This window comes from Triturus cristatus, chromosome 5_2 (assembly GCF_964204655.1).
Source record: "Triturus cristatus chromosome 5_2, aTriCri1.1, whole genome shotgun sequence".
Classification (NCBI taxonomy): Eukaryota; Metazoa; Chordata; class Amphibia; order Caudata; family Salamandridae; genus Triturus; species Triturus cristatus.
Genome location: NC_140588.1, coordinates 1,066,701,873 through 1,066,729,036, shown reverse-complemented (window position 1 = coordinate 1,066,729,036; position 27,164 = coordinate 1,066,701,873). Strand labels below are relative to the sequence as shown.

Below are 27,164 nucleotides of genomic sequence, written 5' to 3'. Positions count from 1 at the left end.
CGATCCTTGAAAGCTGTTTTCTTGGCTTTTCGGATCAGTTGGTGGTGGGTGCGGGTGGCGCTTTTGAAGGCGTCCTTGGTGCTGGTGGTTGGGTCTTTTTTCCAGGCCTTTTCAAGGGAGCGGCAGAGTTTCTTGGACTTCTTGAGATCATCGTTGAACCATGAGGCTTTCTTGCTGCCAGGTTTGCTTTGACGTTTTTTCAGTGGAGCTAAGGTGTCGGCGGTGTTGGATAACCATAGGGTGAGGTTGGCGGCGGCTTCGTTGGCGTTAGAAGAGAGGGCTGGGGAGTTTCGAAGGAGCGATGCGGAGATTTGGTCCGTGGTGATTTTGTTCCAGTTTCTTTGCAGGGTAGGTTGGGAGTGGATGATGGGTTTCGGCTTGTTGTAGATGAAGTGAACGCAGCTGTGGTCGGTCCAGAGGAGATCCGTAGTGTGGCAGAAGGAGATATGATTGCTGGATGTGAAGATGGGGTCGAGTGTGTGACCTGCGATGTGGGTGGGGGAAGTGACTAGTTGTTTAAGTCCGAGGTTGGCGAGGTTGTCCACGAGGGTGGAGGTGTTGTGGTCGTTGGTCTTTTCAAGGTGAAAGTTGAGGTCTCCCAGAAGGATGTAATCTTTGGAGGGGAGCGCGTGTGGGGTGATGAAGTCCGTGATGTCTTCACTGAATTTTGCGCGGGGTCCTGGTGGTCTGTAGAGGAGAGTGCCTCTGAGTGTTGTTTTGGGGTCGATGTGGATCTGGAAGTGAAGATGTTCGGAGTTGGCGAGATTGACGTCAGAGCTGGTTGAGATGCGGATAGATTTCTTGTGGACGATGGCGATTCCTCCTCCTGTGTGGCTGGTACGGTCTTTGCGGGTGATCTTATAGTCTTCAGGGATGGCAATGGTGATGTCTGGTGCGGAGGAAGCATTCATCCATGTTTCCGTAAGGAAGGCGATGTCCGGGGAAATGGTGTCTAGTAGATTCCATAGGTCAATGGCATGCCTATGGACCGATCGGGTGTTGAGAAGGATGCATTGTAGGTGGTTGGGGTCGGGAATCTGTGGTGTGGACGTAGCAGAGATGTTGTCGGTGCCGCTGAATTTGCAGGAGTAGCAGGAGAAAGGTCCATGAGTGTGTCCAGGAGCGGCTTGGACGCAGTTGGGGGCGCGACCGGGGTTGAGGGCTAGGAGGGTGGCGGCATCGTAGGTGATGCGGGAGGGCAGCGCAGCGCGAGGGGCAGGGGGTCTGGCGCTGGGCGCGGTCCAGGCGCGGACGGGCGTAGACGGGCTTACCTTTGGCGCACCTTCGGCGCGGGTTGGGCGCGGGCGCTGCGCGTGGGCGCTGCGCGCGGGAACTACTGTCATATATGGATAGCGGAGGGGGAGGGGCGAGGGCGGCTCAGCTGGGAGGCGTGGCGGGCTCAGGGGAACACAACAACAGCAGGATCAAAATGGAGGGGAGGTCAGAGCAGGGCGCCGGGGGAAATCACACACAACAATGCAATCAAAGCAATGTAAGCGCTGTGGGATAATAGCGCTATGAAATTACGAAGCTTACTAAAAATGGAGCTATGCAGATATCACAACTTGGTTACAATGCAGCAATACGATACCACGCTGTGAGGAGCAGCGAGGGGAGCGATCACTCAAGGCGGAAGCAGCGAGTGAATCACAGCGCTGCGAGGTTTGGGGAATGCTTTTGGGTGCTTGTGGGAGGGCGGCTCAGCTGGGAGGCGTGGCGGGCTCAGGGGAACACAACAACAGCAGGATCAAAATGGAGGGGAGGTCAGAGCAGGGCGCCGGGGGAAATCACACACAACAATGCAATCATAGCAATGTAAGCGCTGTGGGATAATAGCGCTATGAAATTACGAAGCTTACTAAAAATGGAGCTATGCAGATATCACAACTTGGTTACAATGCAGCAATACGATACCACGCTGTGAGGAGCAGCGAGGGGAGTGATCACTCAAGGCGGAAGCAGCGAGTGAATCACAGCGCTGCGAGGTTTGGGGAATGCTTTTGGGTGCTTGTGGGAGGGCGGCTCAGCTGGGAGGCGTGGCGGGCTCAGGGGAACACAACAACAGCAGGATCAAAATGGAGGGGAGGTCAGAGCAGGGCGCCGGGGGAAATCACACACAACAATGCAATCAAAGCAATGTAAGCGCTGTGGGATAATAGCGCTATGAAATTACGAAGCTTACTAAAAATGGAGCTATGCAGATATCACAACTTGGTTACAATGCAGCAATACGATACCACGCTGTGAGGAGCAGCGAGGGGAGCGATCACTCAAGGCGGAAGCAGCGAGTTCCAGAGGCATGCGTTCTGATGTTTACATGCTTCACCACACGTGTAAGTCCCTAGAGGAAGATGTGGACACGATTTCCTTTTTTCATGACCAGTGTAAGAAGACGGACTCCATGTAGATCAGTAGATAAAACAAATGCAATATTAAGTGAGTGAAGCGGAGCATGTGGGTGCAGATAGCAGTTGCCCTCCACAACAATGCAAAAAAAATGTCTGTACAGTGTGGGGGAGCAACAGGGACTAGTGGGGATAAAAAAAATAAAGCCTTGTTGAGGGAGGGGAAAAGCAGCATGTGAGGGAGAGAGCAACATAGACAGCAGGTGGGTACTTGGTGGGAGAGAAACACCAGGGGCTGAGAGTTAGAAAACACATGCACTTTCTTGAAGTCCTTACCGGCAAAGAAAAAAGTGGTTCCTTAAATGTGACCAGTGGGAGGATACAGGTCAGCCCATCAAACAGATGGTGAAATGGCCATGCTGCAGAGGAGGGACAAATACAGAGTGAGGAAGGAAGAGGCAGGAAATCCATTGAATAACAAGCAAGCAAATGAGAGTGACAGCAAAGCCCACCAATGAAAGCAGTGAGCTGGCTCTACGCCCACTGGAAGATCTTGGTACAGCCCACAAAAGGTGTTTTGCAACTAGACAGCTATCGCTGTCTGACAGTCAAGAGATAACAAGCATTGGCATAGCCAATAGGTCTCGCCATTGGGACCTTATAAGGGTTTAGCCATGCAACAGTTGCATAACTAAATACTTATAAGGTCCCAAAAGCGGGACCTATTGCCTATGCAAAGCGGCCGTGCGGCCGCGAAAGTGAAAGTAATTGCGGTAAAGCGCGGCACGCGCGCCCGCGCACATGCACTGTAGCTCTAGGCTGGCCTGGTGGCACTTTTTGGAGCCCTCTCAATAAGTCTCGCCAGACCAGCGCATGCGCTGGATCAGGCGAGACCTAGAAATGTGTAACTAGTCTTAGCCTAACAATTCAGTTGAGCTGCAACATAGCGGGATTGTTCCGGTTTTTATTGAAAGCCACTTACTCAACCTATTCAAAATGGCCGATAGCTCTTGCTTACAAGAAATCTGACCAGTCAAAGATTTTTTTTTTACTATTTGATTATTTTAGAGACAGGTACCGCTTTGTAGGAAGAACGTACAAAGGACGGGTAGGTGGTGATGAAATAGATGGTATTGGCACTCGGTGGATACATCCTTGCAGCAATCAATGGTCTTGCAAATATGTTGGTGTCCTATTGATGCTGTTTTAAATGAATCTACTGTGTTTCCCCTTAGAACGCAATATTGAAACGTATCTGTAAAGACTGTCATTGACGGAACAGACTCAGCTGGATGATCAGGCCTACATCACGGTCTATGTGTGTTGGTCATTTTAATGCACAAATGTCTAGAGTGGCACATCAGAAACAACGCATCTTCCTTTTCTGGGTTGATTCTGGTGTCGGCGCTCTCAGAATGAGATCCACCACACTTGGTAATAAGCTTGATTGCGCTCTTATTTTGAGCTCAATGGTGGAATATAGCACGGCGAAGCCGCTGCCTCCCAGGTGATACCCCCACAATGTCCGTTTGGTGCCGGAGACGCAGCTTTCCATCATCAGTAGTATTTTACTTAGTTATATCTGTATCACAACTATATGGAATTCAAGGGGATGTCCCAGCCTTACAGCGACCATCAGCCACTGAAAATCACACTATCCCAGAAAGCTTCTCAGTGTATGGGTTATTTCACTGTCTGAAAGAAATACAATGGAATTCATAAATATGTGCCCAGTTTGAGTAATAATTAGACAGACTGTGCACCTCCGCTTACTGTACTATCAAAGGCTTTGATGGTCTTCTGCCCACCAACCTGCAATGAAGTACATTTTTAGCCTGTATTCCTCAAGTTCAAATACCCTCTTCCTGGAGGGGGGGGGGGGTTAGGTTTCAAATCTATAAATAGGGTAAACTGATTGATTCTTCTGGCAATTATTCTGCTAAACCTAATCTATTTCTCTCGGTGTGGGCCATTGACAACAATATTATTTCTACAGAGCAGTGAAGTTTTCAATCTAATTGTTCACCACTAGATTACACCTTATTATTAAACTTACTCACCCCAAAAAGTAGTGGTACAGAAAAAACAGCACAGAGGTTGGTTTACTTATATTTTTCTTATTTGCCATTTTATTTCCGCCGAGTGCATTCCTTCTCACCAAATTTCGGTTCTCACGAGATTTCCCTTAAAGTGTATATTGATGGTTTGGTATTCATCTACCTTGCACGAGTTAGACTGTAATGGAAATACACTCTTTTGGAAATATCCATTTGGTAAAATAGGTAGAAAGTAAATATCCCAAAATCTATAATAATGCTAGTGTCTGAGAAAAAAAGCAGAAAAGCATGCTTTGCTTCTCTGATAGCCATAGAAGGAATATTCATATCCTGCAATCCATTTTCATCTAATTTGTCTTGGTGGACACAGGTGAATCAATAGGTACCCTCTACTCTTTCTTTATTTTCAAGTTTAGGCGTGAACAATCTGAAGTGTTGATACTGACATATGTAGACATGATTCCGCTGGTGTTGTCTGATGGCATGGAGGGCCTAAGCTAGTTGGCTATGTCTCTTTTTGAAAGAATCGAAGAAATCATAAGGAGATCATATTTATCCATCTGAGAGAATCTCTGTAAGATCCATGCACATTGAATTGGGTATGGTTGTCTTACCTTGGAAAGGGATTCGCACAGTTAGAACAGCGGTGGAATCAACCTTTAATGGCTCGGTAATCAGATTTTTGTTGAGTTATAGATATTAGCTACATAATCTCGAAATATCTTTTGTCAACCCGCAAAGTGTCTTCTGGAAAACCCCAAATTGGTGGTACTGCTTGGCAGAACTGATTGCAATTTAAAGACAGTGTGACGAAAACAATTGTTTATCTGAGCTTTGAGCATGATTCTTGTCATTGTGTTCCTTATGAGAAGATAAAAGGTTTATTTGCAACCTGACAATCTGGGCCAAAAGGTGAAGCGCAGTTTTATCTGAGAGACTCTTGAAGCGAAAGATCCTGATTGCATGGAATCTCGGAGTATGATGACGTCAGAAAGAAGGTGGTTGGTGCTATTATTTTTCATCCAGTTGTGTTCAGTCTGTCATACATGTTATTTTAATTTGCTAAAAATTGGCAGCTACTGAATCTTCTAAGACCCTTTCTAATACATGGAGAGTGAAGTGAATCTCCGAGGCATTATAATTGTTTTTCAATCAAAATTAGGTTAAAACAACAACATACATCACAATGAGTGACTCATCAGAGATGCTGCATTGTCCATGACATCATTTCCCAAAGATCTTGCTGGGTGCCAAATTGACTGAATCAGCAAAAAATAGTCCCCAGGCTCAGCCTGGGATCTGACCACTAACAAAATGCACTTCAAGGCAGTATCTTCTTAGTTTGGGCACCTCAACAAATGCGCCCAAAGCATCTATTCCTTGCTAGGCTGGTTAGACTGCAGTCCAGGGCCTAGTATTGTGCACTTCACAGAGGATGTATCCCATTCAATGGTGGGCACAGATGGGTCCATGCAGTATCCCTGCCAGGCAGCCAATGGTAGGCCTTCCAGATTGGTCATACCTGTGGGAGAGTGCCAAAGGAAATTTAAAAATGAATAAGAACCACTTTAAGCTGTGCATGCTGGGGTGCCCAGGATGTGTTAAAGGTATCAGCCTTATCTGGTCTCTGTATGTTGCTGAAAGAGGTTTCTATGTTGACCTATCCTTGCAGTATTACCGCTCATGTCTTACTTAAACTGTGGCCTTTGAATGCGGATCAACCATTGAGAATAACACACTGTTGGTTTTTGGGTCTATCGCTATCTGCTAAACTGAGCCATTTCCCAAATCTGGTCAGAACATGCTTCTCTCGCTTCCACCCCACAAAAGGAGCCAATCTTGTTCCTCCCTGGAATTGAAAATAGAAGGAGTTCACTGTAAGCCTTTTGCACTCATGGTCAGTGAGTGTTTCGAGTAGCACCAGTGAGTGGATGTTCCAAGGTCTGGGAACTGAAAGCTCATCGTCTTAATGCGAGAAGTCATAAAGCGGTGATTGTTAAGGTTCGAACCTTCCCTGAGAATGAAAACTATTCTCGAGTGGAATTGCTCCATGATGATCGACTACGCTTTGTGGGCCATCAGCTCCTGACCCATGGAAGCAATCTGATGCCACTCTGTCTATCTCTGCGTGTGCAAGTTCTCCAATTATTATGCACTGCAAATTACAATCTTCATACCTCGTCCCTGAAATCTCTTCACGTCTTTCACGCGAGTCTGGAGAACATGTCATCCTGGATATCGAAGAGCTCCTGACCTGTAACACTGGATCTCTTTAATGGAAGAGGGCCACTGTGTTGGCATCATAAATAGATCTACTATAACACCCAGGGCCATTTTGAGAAGAACTTTGCTATTCAGGAGTTCTCTCAAACACTTCTTTCTAGTGACATTGGGGTACTTAAAAGCCATAATAAACATGCACAGTGGTTTGTGATCCTTCATCCACATGTCTAGAATTTGTAGCACGAATATTTGCATTTGAAGAGATGACAAGCTTAAGAGCTGGTATTTCAGTTAAGTAACCATTCCATCTTATGGGCTTCAGACCCTTGTTTGGTAATTGTTGCATCTGGTATCCAGTTATTGGGATACCACTTCTGACGTTCAAGACTAACTTCTGTCATCTTTGATGTCCCCAGATTGGATCAGTTTAGAAAAGGAGGATGCAGAGTCCCAACCGCTCAGATCTCCGAAAGATGCCTGCAGCCCGACTCCTCGTGTTGTGAGGTGAGACAAGGAGCAAGTTCTAGGCAATGAACTTTGAACTTTAATCTCAAGTCTGGTGCACCAACTACAGGGGAGATATATCACTGTTTAGTCATAATGGCCTTTTCCTAAGAAATAAGGGGCATATACCGGACAAGCATTCGCAAAACCAATAGGTTTCGCCTATGAGACCTATTGGCTTTGTCAATGTTTTGTAGCCCTGCTGTATAGCAGTGTGGATACTTTGCAGTGTACCGGAAACTAATTTTAGAAAGTTCTAACAGGCAGCCAGGGCTAATGCATTTGTTTTAAAGCGTGTTAGCGCTGGATGCATCAAAGTTCCTTTTTTATTATTATTTTAAGCCATGCTGCACAGCAGCCACACTGCCATACAGCAGTTCCACAGTTCATTGCCCAAGTCGACAATGCACATGCACAGCAAGAACACAATCCAATGGCAGAGTCAATAGTCTCCAAGGCGAGACCGATTAGCTTTTCCAATGCGAATTTGGCCTCGGATCAACACCCCTATGATTCTGAACCAAGCATTCAATCTCCCCTTGCATGAAAAAGAAAAGAAATATGTCATCTGGCAAAAAAATCCTATCACATAAAGACAGCAATTGCACCCTTGCCCATGTGTTAGTGAGAATCCATTTGGAAGCAGACAACGTCTGTTGTCACAGTAAAAATCCATTTCAAAGGAGAAAAGTTCGACTTGAAGAGCCTGTGGTTTAGTAAAACAGAGCTCCACATGGCAAGCGGTTCAACAAGGACTACTGGGAAATACGAATAGTACCTCAGTCGCAGCAAGTATCAATGAAGTCAACGAATGTAAAACCATGGGCGGGCTGCGAGCCCCTTGTTATATACAATGGGGCAGATTTACAGGCCCCTTGCGACACTTTTACACCGCCGTTGCGTCACTTTTGTGACGCAGCGGCGGCGTAAACAATGCGCCACTATGCGACATATTTACAACGTGACGCATCTAGTGAAATGCGTCACGTTGTAAAGCCCTGCGCTACATTATACCTGCATCTGGTATAATGTATGCAGGGTGGGTGTTCCACCGCAAGGAGGTCCCGTAAAAGTGACGCAGTGAAATCGACAAGATTTCACTGAGTTACTTTTACGTCCCAGCTGCGTCAAATCCTTACACCTGCTTGTAGCAGGCGTAAGGAGTGACGCAGCATATAAGGTATAGGGCACCCCTGAGCAGTGCTGGAGTTGCGTCGAGCTTGCGACACAACTCCAGCACTGCGTCACCCTTACGGCGACAGAGGCGTCACACATCTGTCTATCCTTGCGCCACGGTGTGCCGCATTGTAAATGCGGTGCATCCATGGTGGCACAAGGGGCTTTCTGAGTCACGCAAAATAACTGGCGCATCCCTGCTAATATGCAGGGATGCGCCAGTTATTGTAAATATGGCCCAATATCTCTAGCAAGTGAGGGTGCATATAATGCATGTGCTGCTTCAGGCGAGACCTAAAAAAGGAACTAGAGCGCGACCTCCCACTATGTCATTATTTAAGAGCTGTCTACAGCGCATACTATAGAATGTGGGTGTCGGAGAGCTTTACAGTGGAACAGTGCAAGTTACACACAACACAACAAATACAAGCACATATAGACAAGCAAAAGAGTAACATAATCACCATCAGAAAACAGCGAGGGTACTTGGATATATACATCATTCAGAAAGCGCAGGGTCAGGTCTAGCAGACAACTGTGGAGGGCGAGAGGAGATATAGCTTACTCAGTAGGAAAGGGGGGGGGGTTAGAGCTTGGATCAAAGGATAATCTGCCCTATGGTGGAATACAGCATACAGTTCTCTTCTAGTGAGACCAGGAAAACAACATTTGTGGAGTCATTTTGGAGTGGGTGAAAGATAAGAGCGATTCATCTCTGCGAAAAAGTGGAGAGTGTAGCTTTTAGTTCATAAGGTATCCCCAGAACAAGAGGGCGTTCACCTCTCTTTCCAAAGATTCAAAAGTTGAGGGTCGGAATCTCTGGGGGATGGAGTTCCAAAGTTTGGAGCACTTCCCAGAGAGGGAGCAGGAGACAGTTGTTTCCCCAATCTTGGTCGTTCTAGCTGGAGCGAGTTCGCACTTCTTTTGGAACGGCAATCACCAGATGGTTTGAGTTTCCTAGCCAGGTATTCTGGAGTGCCCTCATGCACAGCTCTGGGGGTAATGCAAGATTCTGAAGATGCTTTTATGTTGTATAGATTGCCAGTTCAGGGCGATGAGCACTGGGGAGATGTGACGGAAACACCTTGTTTCTGAAATAAGTCTAGCAGCAGAGTCTAGGACTGCCTTCATGGGAGCCAGGTGCATCTTGGGAATGCCGTAAGTAGGTCTTTGCCATAGTCCAGCTTAGAGATGATGAGAGTTTGCACTATCTGTTTCAGATCCAAAATGAACGGTTGAATTGGTTTTAGGGTTTTCAGTTGGGCACTCTCTGTTATGTTAGTCAGGTGACCTAGAAGATTCAGGCACTTGTCGATGGTGACCCCGAGACATCTGGAGCACTCACTGATTTTGGGGTGAATAGTGGTTAGAGCAGTGGTCTTCAAACTTTTTAATTCCGCGCCCCCCAAGAGTTAAAAAAAAGAAAAAGTCCCCGGACCCCCCCTCAAAAATGTTCACAATTATTCTATTAAACTGGCAATGTTTAAATGTGTCTAGACTTATTTAAACATTGCAGCTAAGTTCTGCCACTGATTTACAGATGCAAACAATACATGTTTTCCAAACATACTATTCTGGTGAGGCAGGCCTTACTAATGTGTAAAGGTATCCACAGTGTGATTATTGGAAATGGTAGTGGGGGTTTGGGAGAAAACGTGGAGTCCTTTCCCTTGGGACACCTTCTCCCAGCCAGGATTTAAATGACAAAGGATGGTACTGATGGCCCATTACAGACGTGGTTACTGCTGCTCAGTTTTTTCGGCTGAAAACAAAGCATAATGTTTCTTCTGGCCAGAGCTGTGCACCCCCCCTGGGATCACTTGAGGCCCCCCTAGGGGGGGCCCACCCCCCAGTTTGAAGACCTCTGGGTTAGAGGTTACTATGTACAGATTCGAGAGAAAAGGAAAGACAAGGGAGCTTTTAGGTACTTTCTGGGCGCCGAGAGTTCGGTTCGGCAAAATACGTGTCTAATGTAGCTAATGAGTGGTTCTATGACTTTTTTTTAGAGTTTTATTTAGCGCAAACTAGACCCAAGACATCGGGTATCAGAGCGCTTTCGTTACAGATGGGCACATTCGTTTTTGTGAGGCACGGGGTGATTTGCTCAGATTCACTGGATGTTGAATGTCATTGCAAAGACTCAAACCCTGTTCCCCAGCTTCGAGGTCGACTGCTCTAGTCATAAGGCCACACCCACTCCCCAACATTACCACTCTTTGCATTGAGCTACCCCAAGGTATCCATATCATGTATCATCTTCATGGGGCTACTTTTAGCCCCAATGCCAGTGGCGACAGCCTGTTGCTGCAATTGCAGATACTTTTAATCAATCATCTTCAATGAAATTTCCATTTTTTATCCATCTTGTTTTTCCGCTTCTAATTCGACTCAGTTTTACAATATCCCATGCAAGGAAATGCAATTTTCACTTTTTCTTATGTTCTTGTGGGCCATCCGAACCTCTTCAATGAACACGAATGAAGCAATATTCGTCAAAAGCAGTTTATTAAGACCCAATGCATTTCGGGCCCCTCGGAGCCCTTCGTCAGGGGTAACTGTGAATGAACAATAAAAACTTATTTTCAAAATTGGATATACCATCACGATATATATTATTGAACTCCTTGCATTAACACACTTAGTTTCTCCATAAATTAAAAAAACGTTTAGTGACTGTCAATGAATGCCCCACAATCCTTCAATCTCCCTATCTTTTCAACTGTTTGTTAGTTTGCAAACATTTCTTTTCAGAACTTGCTTTTAGTTACAATTTCTCTTAACAGCTTATACTTCACTTCCACGTCGGTCTTTACTCAAGTAGGTTCCCATATCTACATCACTATTTCCCTCGTTCATGTTTCTCACTACTTTCCTCCCCTTTACCCAAGTAACCCATAACTCTCTCCCTCCTCCGTCACTCTCCACCCCTCTCACTACACCAACGTTCTCTTTCACGTACCTGCTGTGATACAAGCTTCCTCTCCTCACGTTAGCCAAAGGTGTTACCCTCTCTGATTATCTCCACCCTTTTTAAACTAACCGCGTTCGTTCTAATCACTCCTCTTTCTGTCCATATCATGTATATCATACCAATTCCAACCACCTTCCCCAAAGCTTGTCAAATAGCCATGGCATCCCCATGCAGTTTAAACAAACTTTCCAACGTAGGCCCGTCATCCATGCCCTGTGTCCCCGAGGAGCTTTGAGACTCCAATTCCTTTCTATGTCTCTTTTAGTGATCAGTACCCCAGGCCAAGGAGTATTTGGGTTGCTCTGTTACCATAAGTCTCTTCTCACCGCCCTAATAGGGCCACCTTGGGTTGCAAAGCCACCAGTTGACCCGTGACAAGGGAGCAATGGACTCCCTTTTCAGTAAGGTATTATAAGGGGAACAGTCCCAGGTCATATGCGTAAAGATACCCCTCTCCGCATGGCATCTAGCACAATGTAAGAAGCCGCCGGTCTCATTTTAGATAGCCTTTCAGGGCTATAATAGGTGCGATGCAAGTAACTAAACAGGATGAGGCGTAGACAGGAGAAGTTAGGTAGGGTGCGCGAAGCCATCGTGGCCTCCCTCCATTCGTCATCCTCAGGTGCACCAAGGTCTGTTTACCAGCTAACCAGCAACTGGTTAATGGGTCTCGGGAGTTGATAATCTAAGAGCGATATAACCTCGAGATCACACCTTTTTCAAGAGGTTCTAAGTAATTTAGACTCAAAGGGGTTATATTCCGGGGGCGTACAAGGTGAGATTGCATGGGTTCGAGCATATGACACAGTTGAAGTAATCATAAAATTTGGACTAATTCATACAATACGTGCTGCTTACAGTAGCAAAGGACTTCATTAAATTTCCTTCCCAAATGTCCTTCCGGTGGGAAATACCGGTGGAGTGCCATGCTTTAGATGTCAAAGCCATATTGATGGTCGGGAGTCGGTCGCCCTGCCAAAGCGGAGTTTGTAATGTAATTTGCTTATGCAAGGCCATTTGAGATAGTGCTTTGTACCTCACCATGAAAACCAATGTGGTGACCTCAGGAAGGTGCCTGTCTGAGCGCAGTGGAATGGCATAAGAAATGTATTGGGTTGGTGTCCCAACACCACTGCAGTTCTAGTCTATCTGCTGGGTCATCCCCATCCCCAACGTCCAACCAGGAACAGTGGTAAGATGAGAGGCCCAATAGTAAAGCTGAATGTCAGCCGTGCCCAGCACCCCTCTCCCAAACATAGCTTGTGTGCATTTGGCCCAAGACACTCAGGGTCATTTGAACAATGATAGATATCATCGTATAGTCGCTTTAAGGTTATCGAAGAAGGATTGTGGGACCGCACAAGCAGATTTTTGGAGAGTTGTTATGTGGAGTGTCGTTGAGTACAGTGGAGGAGAGTGTTCTAGAGTCTATTGTCATAGACTGTAGTATAGAAGCGAGCGGAGTGCTGCTCCTCTCTACTTAAGATGATTTCCATGAACTATAGACATCTATGCCTGCATTTCAATTACTTAAATAGAACATCCTATTCTCCAGTTACCATGAATACATTTCACACTTAGATAAGTCCAGAATGCCAAAGTTGTTCCTGGGAAGTGGCAGATCTTTTGGTTATGTCTTGCCCGATGAGAGCCTCCTTTTGACGAAGGGCAAACGAGGTCACAGAAGACAATGCTGCCTACACAATGGTACCGGACCATATGGCCCGCTGGGGCGGGTAGCAGAAGGCCCTGTGTCTGTTAGGATGCTCACTTCCCTGTTAACATTACTAGCAGAGGGCAGAGCTACCATGGCCCAGATGACAGCCCCCCCGCCCAGGATAGATGCCCGGATTCAGGATGCTGCCTACTGCAATGACTTGGCTGATTGCTTCTCCATGGTGTTGCTACGACAGAGTAAATGGAAGGGATATGTGGAGGCCCTCGAGCGGTATGTAGATCGCCAAGCTAAACTCATATATCACATTCACAAAGCCACTGAAACCGAACTGCTGCTGTGACGTTTGCTGGACATTTATGTAGGAAAGTAGTATCTGCTTCTTATGGTTACCCCCACTTTTTGCTGATGTCACACTGTTTTTGGCCTAGACTGACTGGGATCCTGCTATCCTGGACCCCAGTCTATCTGCTTTCTCCTGTAAATTGATATACATGTACTTTAGGTACACTCCAGATAGTATATGGTACACCATGTACCCAGGGCATAGGTACCCAAGAGGCCTCCCATGGACTGAAGCATGTATTGTGCCACACCTGAGACGTCATCCAAATGAACACGACCAGCCTGCTACAGCAGACTGTGTAAGGTGGTGCTTGCACCACTTACTTAAGATATAGGTTCACTATATCTATTTAAATCACTACACCTAAATACCTATCAGTCACCCCTATGGCAGGCCTTAACAGTCCTGAAGGCAGGGTGCTGGGTTTTATGTGAGAGGGTTCCCCTGCATGAACAGAGCCCCTCTGCAGCCTTCGGAGACCATTCTCTGGGTTTGTCTGTGATGCAGCCAGACATATATGTTTAAGTGCATTATAACCTCGCGGTAAATGCTAACTTTAAAACGGCTGCTTAGAAACATGTGTTTGGTGTCAAACACCTTGGAATCATACCTTCCCGCCAGTAACTGGCGGAGGAGGTATGATTCCACCCATCTGAAGGAACATATGTGGGTCACCGGTATACCCGGTACCAGCTTTCTCGACCTGGCAGCACAAAATGGATGCTGCCAACCACAGATACGGTTCTGCTCTCCTGCTGCTGACCAAGCTCATACAGATGAAGGCATGGCATCCTGTTACAGGGAGGTGTAACCACCTCCCAGACAGGATTTAGTGTATTGGGGCTGGGTGGGTGCACTCTTAGAGTGCCAGAAAGTCTGCACTGGGGACACATTTGGTGTCCCCGTGCATAGTCCAGCTCAAACCAATTCCAGGAGCCATTTGCTCTTGCTCTGGCGTGAAACTGGACAAAGAACATGGGTGAAGCCACCCCTCTTTCCTGCCCCTCCCCTAGGTGGGTCCACATCATCTTTCCAACCCCTTCCCATGGGTATAAAGTGGATTACCTGGTTACAGGACTTTAGATTTTACCTGGACAAGATTCTGCTAGGAAGAAACCAAGTACTTCGACTGCCTGCATGACGCTGGATGACTGAAGAATCTCCTTTGTAGTAAAGGAGTTACTCCCCTGCAAAAGCAGGCGCCTAAACGCATCTGACCGGTTTGCTTCTCCCGAGCTACTGAGGTCTACGAAGATAACAGCAACACAGGAGGTGGGTTCCCCAAGGTCCCTGAGGTCGAACTGCCCTCTCAGCAATTCTGAGACCAGTATCCCTCGTGGGGACCGTGCAACCCGAACCCCTGTGCACCGCGTACTTTTGCAAGTGCGTGTGCTTATTGACGATTTCTGAGCCTGTGCTTTGGACCCCGTATAGTCCAGACCCCGAGCAGTATTTGCAACAAAGATTTCTGGCCTCCACTCCACGAGTGTCCTGTGGGCTGGTGCTTTGCAGACTTGCTTGAGGTCTCCTTGCGATCCCTGGTCCGTTGACCTGTGGGTCCTGGCGAGGGTCACCCTGCTAATTCTTGGGCTTACCTGGTTGCTCCAGACATGCCCTGACTCTTCATTGCTTGGAGAGTCCCCTGGACCTTGCTGGTCCACACCGTGACCTGTTTCCTCTGACCGTGTGGGTTGCAGTTGCCAAGGCTTGTTGGTGCTCCAGCCGGACATCGACCCCTCAGCTCTTGACATCCTTCGTGGGACAGCTCACCTCTGGACGTTGGTCATCCTCGACGTCTCCTGGTCCCCGTGGCTGCAGAGTCAAGCAACCCTTCTTCACTCCTGAAGCACTTGACATCGGTGGGCATTCAACTACCGAACCCCTGGTCACCTGAAGTGACCCAGACTCTGTCCCCTCTCCTTTCAGATTCTTCTCCCCTCGAATCCAGGCTTGGATTCCACCGGACATTCTTCGCCCTCCGGGCAGCAGGACTTCTTTGCAGCTCTCCATTGAAAATGACAAAGGTTTCCGACACCACTTGACCCCTATGCACCCGGCTCCTCTGGGCTAGGTAACACGGGTACTTTGGTACTCACTGGTGGTTGGTCTTAGAATCTCCTAAATTCCAAAGGGTTTGCTCAAAGTCCTCTTAGAAGTGTCCTTAACTTGTAATTTTCCAACCGCGAATTACCCATAGAGTGAACGGAGCACATGTCTGTGTTTCCTCACTGTACCCGTCCTCTGGGGGCTCCCTGTGTCACTCCTTTGGGTGGTTCCTTGGGGTCCCAGCTATTCTACGTGCTCTAGGCACTGTGTCTATTGAAGTCATTGTTGTTATACCATTTGTTTAGTGTATGGTTCGGTCTCCCACTTGAGCCCGCTGTGTATTTCGCTGTTTACGAATGTTCTATTGATCTAGTATTGTGTGCTTTATGCTCTAGTCTCATGTAGAGACTAGTAGAGAGTGTTATATTAATAAATACATATTTTTATATAAACACTGTGTGGTTCTCCTTTCATTTAATTATTTAGGAGGTGATATTCTGGTAAAACAAGCCGCTTTACATTCCTTCAAGACTTAGCCTGAAGGCTGCTCCCCATAGCTACCTCTAGGATAGCTTTCAATACGGTTATCTTTGACCTCAGACATCATAAGGGTCGTGTGGCCTGGTACAAGGTGCCCACTTTAACTAGTGGACAGCATATACCAACCCACCTTCTCACAATTTAGTACTGGTCAGCCAGATGTATCAACGAGGTCCATTGTACTCAGCTAATAATGAGTGGGCGTATAGTATATTTAATTCAATGTATTAGAAACTGGACACCCAGGTTACTTTGAGGTGCAGGGCTCCGTGGCAGGGTCGCAGTTGACTGAATATGAGGTTGATACAAATCAAGAATAGAGGAGATTTTAATAAATAATGACATGCTATATGTGCTATGCTTGGTGGTGTCCTGAATGATGTATAATCGCACTATGTTGTCTATATGTCTTGAACCGAAACCTTTAAATATAGTTCTTTAAAAACATCACATGCTTGCCACCGCACAAATTGTGCCCAGAAGAACTCCTGGATTGCAGCTCTCATTTTGAATACTTCACAAGGGGACATTGTCTTGGTTGCAGGACAAGGCTGTTGCGGTGCCGAGCACAGGACGAGAGATGTGCTGGTTGAGCATGGCAATCAGATTAATTTATGCTTGAAACTGGGGGGTGGGGGGGATTTAGCTTTAAGTATCTTTGGTGAGGTAAGTCATTGTTGCTAGCAAGTAAGAACTAGAGGTCAGGTCCAGTGACACTACTTTTTTATTAAGGGGTTTCTTACACATAGGGAAGTGAGCTGCCCAGGAAATGGAGTTTGCAGGGAGTAGAGTAAGTGAGACTCAAGAGGTACAATTTAAAAGGCTGGTCAGTGTTGGTGGCCCTCAAGAAGAAGTGTGCGCCCATGAACGTGGAGTTGGGCCGCCGCTGTGACATACATAGATTGCTGACATTTCTCATGACAGTCCGTAAGTTGTGTGATGACACCGGAGCAAAGTCATAGGGAGGGTGATGGTCACTTCTTGAGTTGTTTAGTGTGACTGTTGTGTGGCTGTTCTTTGGAGACGTACAGATCTTTTTGCGTGTGATCAATATACCGACCCTCTGGTCTTCTGGCCCTAGATATGAACTCAGTAAACTCACCGCTCAGAACCCTACCTCATCCGTTGGAGATACAAATATTGCCCATCCCACAAGGTCTTGTTGAAGACAGGGACGTCTAACCACATGGAATGATTATTGAGTGCCAGTGGTTCCTACCTTAGCTAAAGCTGTGCTTGAGTGTTTTGAATCTGTGTTGTTTGTTGTCTTTGGCACTGTGACTGTGGTGTCTAGACTCTCTGCCAGGTGGAGTGTGTGTGAGGCCAACAATTAAACAAATTCTTGTCTTTATTTCAGAAGCCGGCCTTGCAGTTTCCCAAACTCTTCCAGCAGTTACACCAACCCTGCTTACTTTATCTTTGAAGGAGTCCAGATTTCAAAGGCACCTTCTCCTGGCCACGGTGAAGCACCCTGCAGCCCCTGCCTCATCACGCCACCTAAGGAGGCAAGCCTACAGCCAGCACCTTGCAGGAGACAGCCCTCCAGAAGCTCCTGCCAGGGTCCTGTGGTGGCACAGGGACAAGAAAGAAAAACACGGGCATCTACAGAGGATCCACCACCCTTGAGCCCACATGGCTGTTTGCCACGGGGCATCTCATCCCAGGCTCAGCCTACCAGACGGCACAAACCAATCAGACAGAAAAGACCAAAATCAGCCTATATATTGAGTAGTGTCTTGCCCTCGGGTTACGCAGAAGATCCTACCACCAATCCTAAATCTTGGAAGAGGCCAGAATTGTCCACCAAAGAGCAACCCTCACAGTCACCAACGCTTGGGTCCGATGATGACCGTTCTCTCACCGCTCTTCAAATGGCCAAATGTCTCAGTGAACTGGACTCTCAGATGAGATCAGGAAATGTGTCCGCCTCAGAACTGCAGTGGGGGGCTTCCAAAAACCCACTAAGACACACCCGTAGCTCAATAGAGGATGCATGGGGAACCCGAATGGAGGGAGGCAGACCTCTGCATGAAGTGCAGAAGCATACCCGAAGTAGACAGGTACAGTATTTCTCAAAAGACACCTGAATGTCATATTTAGGACCTCAAATGTAATCTCTGTCTGATATGCCCTATCTGGTGGCACGTGCTATGCATCCCACTTTGTTACGTGTATTTATGGCTGCATATTATGCTTCAACTACAATGACGTAATTTAAGACTGAGTTCCAGCCTGGCCTTGCCCTAAGGTTTGGAATCTGGTTGCAGAGCATGTTGGTGGAGCTTACATTCATTAGGGTAATAACATGATTACAGCGCCTCCATTGTCATAGCGGACGTCATCAGTTGTCAGTGGTAGGTAGCCAGTTGTTGGTAGCAGTATCATATTCGTGTTAAATATCAAATTATTTTTTTTAATATTTTTACAGATCTGTACATTCTACGTTCAATGTTTAGTATGTAATAAAAAAAAAAATAAGTAATAAATAAGTGCTACAGCCAAATGTTTTTTAGGAGGCCAGTGCCAGTCTAGCCTAATGCCAGGGATGCCCAAGTGTAGACCGTATGTCATTTCTCCTTCTTTCTCCACCCTACGCTTCCTGTCTCTTTATCGCACTCTTGCAGGTTCCCCCATGCTATGCAATTGAACTCCTTTTAGAATCCAGGGGGGGCGTTTTTTTTAAGCTTATTGTTACGCAACAGTCAGGTACCATCTAATTTATGTATGTGTTACTGTTACTAGCTCATAGGCAAAAGAAGGGTTACAGAGAGCAGACCGGAGCTGGTTGGTAATGAGGAAAATAATAAAGTGCAGGTACGTTATAAATACAGGTTTCACTTCACATATTCACACACATTTGACTGCCTTGTAGATTGGTATTCCACCAAAATATAGTTTGGGGAAAAACCGTGGAATACAAATATTGAGTTAAAAATATCATGATGTCAAAAACAATGTGACACAGTAATAGATGGTAAGAATATAATTTTTAACAGACTTTTCTTTTAAATATAGCTGTATATATTATCATATTTTATTGTTTTATTATTTAGCTACGTTTTACTATTTTTCATGTTGTAAGTTGTTATTACTTTAATGTTAAGTATGGTTAAATATTATAGTTTGTCTTTAATTCAACAATATTTTATGTTTTTTTATCTTATGTCTTTTTTTGGGCTAGTTGAGTTTGTAAAGGAATAGTATTTTATATATCTATTTTTAATTGATTTTACTTTTTTAGGTTTTATTTTTTTTATGAAATAATTATGTAAATACTTTCTTTGGTTATTTATTAGATAATTCTAATACTTTTTTAAATACTTTTTTTGTATTTGTTAATTGGTTATTTAGGTAATTGGCTGTATTATTTGTTTTTAATAATTTGGGTATTATATAATTATATATTTTTTAAATAATATGTATTGTTATTTTTTCTGTTATTAATTTAATTTGTTTTTGGTCATTGTCACTTTAGGATAATAGGGTGACAAATATTTCTAAAAGGGATTTCTAACCGCAGATTCCTCACCTTAGAATATTACCCAGGCATCAGACTATATCTGGAAAATCTTGAGCAGTACTTCTGCTCGTCAGTAGGTGGCATCCATTGACTCTGCATCAGTGTTGTCTGTGTCAGAAGGGACCTTGCAGTGCTACCGCGGCACGCTGACTTCAGTTCCTTTCTTTCCGTGCCAACAGTGTAGATCTGGAGAGCTACCAATGTCATTTTCTGACCAACTGTTTTGACCTTTTTTTACTCTTTTTGAGCTGTTGCTTCCAGTGTGTTAGGAACATGTCCCATGTGAAACCTACAGGGTCTAAACCTTGCAGGGAATGTCACAGCCAGTGTCAGATCCTCACTTGGTCTGATCCTCATTTGGTCTGTCTCTGGTCCCTAGAGTCTTTGCCATGACCCCAGAACCTGCATGGAGTGCAAGTCGATGCACCTCAAAGCAATTCGCTATTGGGCGAGGAAGTTCCTGACAGCGTGACAGAAGAAGGCTCTGTGACATTACCAGTCCCATTCCCAGGGTTGATCTTGGGGCCGCTCCCAGAGCCGTTCCTGCTGTCAATCGTTTTTGTGTTCTAAGACCTCTTCCTCCACGTCGGGTAACTCCAAGAAGCACATACATAAGACGTCAAAGCATTCTTAGACTTCCTTCTCCAAATGCCGTGCTTCTTGGCCCCGCTCCCGCACACCAGGTTCTGTCTGCTCTAGACCCTGGAGACTGGATTGTGGTGCTGGACCTGTAGAATGTGTATTTCCATATACCTGTCCTGCTGGCCCACAGGTATTAACTGCAGTTCACAGTGGGCCACGAGCATTTCTAGTTTGCTGTGCTCCAGTGCCCATTGGGTGTTCATGAAAGTGATGGCAGTGGTTGCAGCCCATCTGTGGAGGTCGAGGTTCCAGACTTCCCCTACGTCATAGTGTGGCTGCTGAAGGCGGGTTAGCCCCAGTCAGTTATCTTCTACCTCCAGACTATGGCTGACCTCCTGCATTCTCTGGAGCTCACTATTACCATGTCAAAGTCACACCTGACCCGTTCTCAGATGCTCCCTTTCATCGAAGCCATTCTGGACACAGTGTGATTCCGTGCCTGTCCTCCAGCAATGAGTCCAACATATTTAGGCATGATTTTAACATTTCAGCCTCCATCCTGAATGTCGTTGAGACTGGCTCTGAGGCTGCTGGGTCTCATGGCCTCCTGCATCCTGCCGGTGATGCTTGCCTGATGGGGGCTCTTCAGTGAGTCTTGAAATCCCGGTGGACACAACACTAGGGAAATTTCTTTGTCCTGGTCCAGGTATCGGAGGGGTCTGCGGAAGATCTGCACTGGTTGCTTACGACCCACAATTGGCCCAGCAGCAGGTCACTCTCCCTTCCCACCCAGGGCTGACAGTGGTGACCGATGCATCACTTTTGGGTCGGGCGGCCAGTTGGGAGAGGTGGAGATCAAAGGACTCTGGTCTCTGGCCAAGTCCCATCTCCACATAAATCTTCTGGAGATGAGGGCTATTAGTTTGTCATTGAAATCCTTCCTTCCAACCATCACAGTAAGGTTGGTTCTGGTGTTCACAGACAACACCACCGCCATGTGGTATTGCAACAAAGATGGACCCTGCGCCAGGAGGCTCTGCGCCACTGGAACTGGCTGGAGCGCTGGGGCATCTTCCTGGTCAGGCATCACCTGACAAGCTCACTGAACACCAGGGTGGACAAACTCAGCCATCAATGACTAGTGGATCACAAAATTAGACTACAAACAAAGGTGGCACAAGGTTTCTTCCATGTATGGGGAGAACCTTGCTTCAATCTCTTTGCCTCCGCTGAGAATACGCAGTGCCAGCACTTCTGCACATTGGAGTTTCCGAAGCGTCTCTCTTTCTGAGCTGCATTTCATCTGGAGTGGAATTTGGACTTCCTGTACACCTTTCTGCTGATACCAATCACATCTCAAGTTCTCAAGAAGACCAGGACGACCTACGCCCAAGTCATTCTTGTGACCTCGAATTGTGCTTGAAGGGTGTGGTATCCCAACATCCTGAGCATGATCCTCGGTTAGGCTGCCCCTTCTGGAGCATCTCATGTCACAGCAACAGGGCAGGATCTCGCACCCGAACCTGTGCATGCTCCGCATACATGCAGGGAGATTGAGTAGCTACTGTTGAGAGTTTTCGATCTTCCTCCTGAGATCTATCAGGTCATCCCTCCTCCAAGACTATATACGCCTGCCGTTGGGATAAGTTTGCGGCTTGGTGTTCCTCACGCCAGGTGGACCCCCTTTCTTCACTTTTGCCAGAGGTGTTGCTGTTTGTTTTGTGTCTAGCCCAGCAAGGCCTTGCCCTGGGCACTGTTGATGGATAGTTGTTGGCCAGTTCAGCTTTCCTCTGCCTGCCAGATCAACCCTTCCTGTTCAAGTCACCTTCTGTGACCGGTGGCGGCTCCTCTGCTAAGCGGGGGAGCGTCGCCCCACTGCTGCAAAGGACAAATAAAATGATAACAACTTGCTCTTATCATTTTATTATTCCTGCTGCTGCAGTTTTGCGGGCGGGGCGGGGTGTGGTGGGTCTGCTCTGCTCTCAGAGCAGAGGGGAAGAGTGGTGCCACTATGTAAGTGCACATGAATGTTTGGCCAGCTGTTTTGGGGCGGCCAAACAGTCATGCACACTTTGCATGTTCTCCACCCAGGCGGCAATAAAGCTTGGGAGGAGAACATGCCACATCACCCAATCTTATCTGCGGTCCCCAAGCACTCTGCTTTTCAGCTCGTTACGGAACACAGTGGGTCCCGAACAAGGATTTTATAAAAGTCGGGAGGATCCACTTATTCTTGAAGTCCGCCTACATATATAGCGGCAGTCTTCCATTCCCCTTGTAGTGAGCCGAGTATTGCTGCATTTCAGATTCCCTCTGAGTCCACAGCACTTGCTTACTGTTCAGTCCAGGAGGTCCATACCAATACACATACATGGAAGGATTTAGTACCAAGCCACACAATTAAGGCCATTTCCTTTATCCATCTTGGACTCAAACCTCAAGACTGATCCGTGCATATTGAAACACCATCTCTTCTCTGGGGGTATCGCTATCCTATTGAGGATTACGAAAGCACAGTTACATGGCATCCTGATGAAGGCTTCAAGCCGAAACGCGCGTAGGATCTAACATCGACCAAGCCATGACTACTCATAATTGAAACCTGTTATTTTGTACTAATCTATTATAGATACATATCTGAGTTCATTTATCATGTTTGATTTCTGATCCACCCTCCAAAAAAAACGAATTGCTTATAACATTGTATGAGACACATGTTCTATATATTTTTTGTCTTTACTGTTATCAAAATACATGAATATGATATGTAATCTTTTTATAATCTACATATAAAGAGACATAAATAAAGTATACTTTGCTACTTTGTATCTACTAGTATATATTTAATCATTTTGTCCGCTCTGTAGGTCTTTGTGTTTTTAACATTGTTCCTAAATTGTTTTGCAAACGAATGTTACAAGCACCCTGATTTAGGAACTAATCTCAGGGGCACCCCTATTTTTTCACTCACAGGCTCCCAGTCCCTGCCTGAGCGCCGAACCATGGCATTCAGACCAATCACAATGCTGCAGTGTAGCTTTGTGATTGGCTTAGGGAACCTGGGTGCTTGGTTCCTGTTCCTGTGCCGGGTGAGACGACGATGGAGAGATGCCGCCAAGAGGTACGTTTTTTTTTTACCCCTTCTGCCCTGCCCCCCATCAGATATGCCCCCCCCCGATATGTGCCAGCTGCCACTGGTTGTGACACATTTTCCCTAAGGTTTGCAAAACGTATTCCCTCCTACCCCTTTCGTGAATCTCCAATGAGACCTCAATCTGGTCCTCACGTTTCTCATGTGTTCCCCTTTGAGCCCCTAGACAGCTGTTCTCTGTGGCTCTTGACTATCAAAACAGTCGTCCTTGTGGCTATTACTTCGGCTAGGAGGGTCAGTGAGCTTCAAGCTCTCTCAGTTCAACCTTCATACACCAGCTTTTCCCTGACAAACTGGTTCTTGGGACGCGTGCCTCTTTCCTACTTAAAGTTGTCACCCCTTTTTGTGTCATTCAGAGCATCACTCTGCCTACTTTTTGTGCTCCACATCATCCTTCCAAGGAGGAGAAGAGACTCCATCACCTGGATCCAAAGAGAGCTCTCACTTTCTACATTGATCTTACCACAGACCATCGGCTGGATGATCACCCACCATCGAGTTTACTGGAGTGAAAAAGGGCAAGCCTTTGCAGAAGCAGACTAGCTCTCCATGGATTGTACTCTCCATTAGGATCTGCTATGCATTAGCTAAGAAGCAGCCTCCTGAAGGCCCATTCCACCAGGGCCAGGGCCGCTACCACTGCCCTGGACATCTGCCAAGCTGCTATATGGGTGTCACTCCACATGTTCATGAAGCACTACCGCTTGGACTGTCAGGTCAGTCGAGATGGGCATTTTGCCCGCTTGGTGCTCCAGAACCTTTTGGTTTGAGCCAGTTCGCAGAGCATCCTCCCGGGAGGTATTGCTTGAGTATCTCCCACCCCTCTTCCTGTCACTGAGGTAAAGAATCTAGGCATTTGGCTAGATTCCAAACTTAATTTTGTCTCCCATACCAAGAAAACTGCCGCCATTTGCTTCGGGATTCTCCGTAGGCTCAGACCTATCCTCAAATTTTTCGATGCTCCAACCAGACAGCTTATTGTACAAGCTACCATTCTGTCTCGGTTGGATTATGCGAGCTCCCTTTTGCTTGGAGCCAATCAGGCCGAACTTTGTAGACTCCAACGAGTTCAAAATGCTGCATCCAGGGCTCTTGTTGGTCTGCCTAGATTTTGTTCGGCAAAAAAATCTATTTTTAGACTTCATTGGCTCCCTGTCTCCCAGAGGATCAAGTTTAAGTCTCTCTGCCTCTCGTTTAAAATTTTGAAACATTCTTCCCCCCAGATTTTGGAACATCTTATTTCACCATATGTACCACCGCGGTCCTTAAGATCTTCAGGTTTACATCTGGTTACAGTTCCACGCTTTAAAAGGGTTAGGGCCGGTGGCCGCTCTTTCAGTGTGCTCGCTGCCAAGCTGTGGAACTCACTTCCTGCCCATATTCGCGCCATTGATGAACTTCTGACTTTCAGGAAAGCCGTTAAGACCCTTTTGTTCTCTTCGGGTGCTTAGCTTTGATCTAGCTTTTCGTGTATTGCTTATGTGCCGGTTCCTTGTTTAAGAAGCGCCGGGACGCCCCTTTGCTGGGGCAGCTGTGCGCTATATAAATCCGGGTAACATAACATAACATAACATCTGTTTTAGGGTGAGTAATCTCCAGTGAGAAGCTTCTATCAGAAGAACAAGTTACCTACCTTTGGTATTGCCTTTTCTGGTAAAGACTTTATGTAAACACAGATTCCTTACTGATCCTCACATTCTCTCTGCGAACTGGGATTTCAACCCAAAGATCCCATTAGATTCTGCATATTCGTTTATGTATTCGTTTTTACGTGAATCTGTGTTTTTGGCGTGGAAATAGCCACAAAGAAACTGATGCCAGTGTGCCAGGGTGGCGCTTATATGGACACCGCAAATTCATTTCCGATGCAGATGACGCTGACATGGGCCCAGTCGACAGCACCTACCAGCTCACAGAGGGTACGGCTCAAGATTTTTCGGATCCAGTCTGACGCATGGGGAATATTCTAAGGTGACGAAGCTGCAGTTAGATAGAGCCTCTACCAGAAAAGGCATTACCCAAGGTAAGCAACTTGTTCTTTACTTCTGTTGTTTTTTTATGGAATTGACATAATTCTTTTAGTAATTGTTTGTATAATTTGTGTTTTAAGTTTTTGATAATTTTCTATAAAATACATGATGTTAAAAATGCTGTTTATATTTTTCCTGGAAATATATTTTATGATTATTCATTTTATAAAGATGTTTCTATTAATTTAGGATAGGGAAAATTAACCCCGAGCTTTCTCAGGTTTAACATTTTCCTTACTTTTGAATACGCTGGATTGGGAATAGTAGTTCTGACCCTTCAAAATTCAACACTCTTCCTACTGTTGCTCAGATTGGAGTGGGAATAGTAAATGTGATCTAGTCAGAGTCAAATATTTTCCCTACTCTTGCTTACGTTTGAGAGGGAATAGTAAATCTGACAACTTCACAGTCCAACATTTTCCCTACTATTGCTTACGTTGGAGGGGGAGTAGCAAATCTGAACCCTCCAAAGTCCAACACTTTCCCTACTGTTGCTCCGGCTGGAGTAGCAATAGTAAATCTAACCCCTCCTGAGGCCCACTGTTTCCCCACTGTTGTGTTCATCAGCAGGGGAATAGTAAATCTGGCCCCTTCAAAATCCAACACTTCCACTACTGTTGGCCTGGTTGTGGGGGGGGAGGGGGAGGTGGGAGGTGGAGTAGTGAATCTGGCCCCTCAAATTCAAATTTTTGTAACTTATTGTAAAAAAAGGTTATGATATAAATATTTTTGCGTTTAATTTTATGTTTAAAACGTTTTTATTGAAACAAAACAAACCATGTGGGAGGGGGATAGGAGGTTAGGGTACACTTAATACAATCAAAGAAAAAAGGTGCAACTCAAGAGGGTTAGCGATGGATAGCTCGATGGGCCAGGGGAAAAGCACAGTAAATGAAAGGCTAAAAATGCAAACTGTGGAATCCCTGCGTGCATATCCAACACCCCAAATCTGAGCAATGAAAGCCAGCAGCAACTCGACAAAGTACAATCCACCCCCCCCCCCATCCCCCATCCCCCCAGTAAAGAAAGGAAGGAAGAAAAAACCCATACCCCACCCCCCCCGTCCTATGGTCCCGCGTCAGATTAGTCCTCACCAAGAAGCCCCGCACCCCCCCCCCCCCCCGGAGGCCCCTGTCTCACATGTGATCTAGTCCGCCGGGATCACCGGCGGCGTCAGCCTGAGAAGTCTAAGATACCTCGGACAGGTGAGCTCCCGGAATTCGGTGGACAGCAGCGCTAGAAAGGGTTGCCACAGCTCTTCAAATTGGTCTATTTCCCCCGCCACCGTGAGCGACAGCTTCTCCATTCCCAGCACATGCCAAAGCCTATGCAACCAACCCGTGATGGAGGGGACAGTGTCGGTGCGCCAGTGGATAAGGATGTTCTGGACCGCAGACCCCAGCGCAATCGCGATCTGCCTGCCCCTGCGGGACTTCAGTGGGTACATTAAGTCATTGGGGAGGCCCAGCAGGACATACGCCGGGAAGCGCGGCAGCTCTATCCCAAAGTGCTTATCCACCTCATCCAAAACTTCCTTCCAGTAAGCGGTCAGCACGGGGCAATCCCAAAGAATGTGTGAGAGGGTACCCTCCTGCCCGCAGCCCCGCCAGCACCCCTTGTCAGTGTGTTTATGCATTTCATACAGTCGCTCCGGGGTGTAATACCAATAAGTGGACACCTTAGTGAAGGTCTCCGTAAGGCCCATGTGATATGCAGAGTGCCGCGCCCGATACGCAATTTTGTCCCATTCCTTGTGGCTGAGTGTCCTACCCAATTCCCTGTGCCAGCGCTCCCTCCCCGGATTGTAATAGTGAAACGGCGGGGGTTGTAGGTACTTGTACAGATCGGTAATTAGCTTAGCGTCGGAGGTCCGGGTAGCCAGCCACCTCTCATACGGTGTAATTTGACGAGCAGCGGTGTCACGCACCTGGGGCTGGAGGGCCCAATGCCGAACCTGCATGTAGCGCAATCTGTCCAGCTCCGTCAGGCCGAACTCCT

At 46.5% G+C, this 27,164-nt stretch overlaps 1 protein-coding gene across 2 annotated transcripts in view; it reads left to right on the top strand.

Moving 5' to 3' along the window:
• Positions 1–27,164, top strand: part of LOC146829678 (phosphatidylinositol 3,4,5-trisphosphate 5-phosphatase 2-like) — a 737,141-nt gene that overhangs the window by 609,216 nt on the left and 100,761 nt on the right. For both annotated transcript variants that reach the window (XM_085608354.1, XM_085608353.1), the window contains exons 25-26: positions 7,042–7,129; positions 17,241–17,943. In XM_085608354.1, the coding sequence (XP_085464480.1) occupies positions 7,042–7,129; positions 17,241–17,943 (791 nt within the window). The remainder of the gene's footprint in view (positions 1–7,041; positions 7,130–17,240; positions 17,944–27,164) is intronic.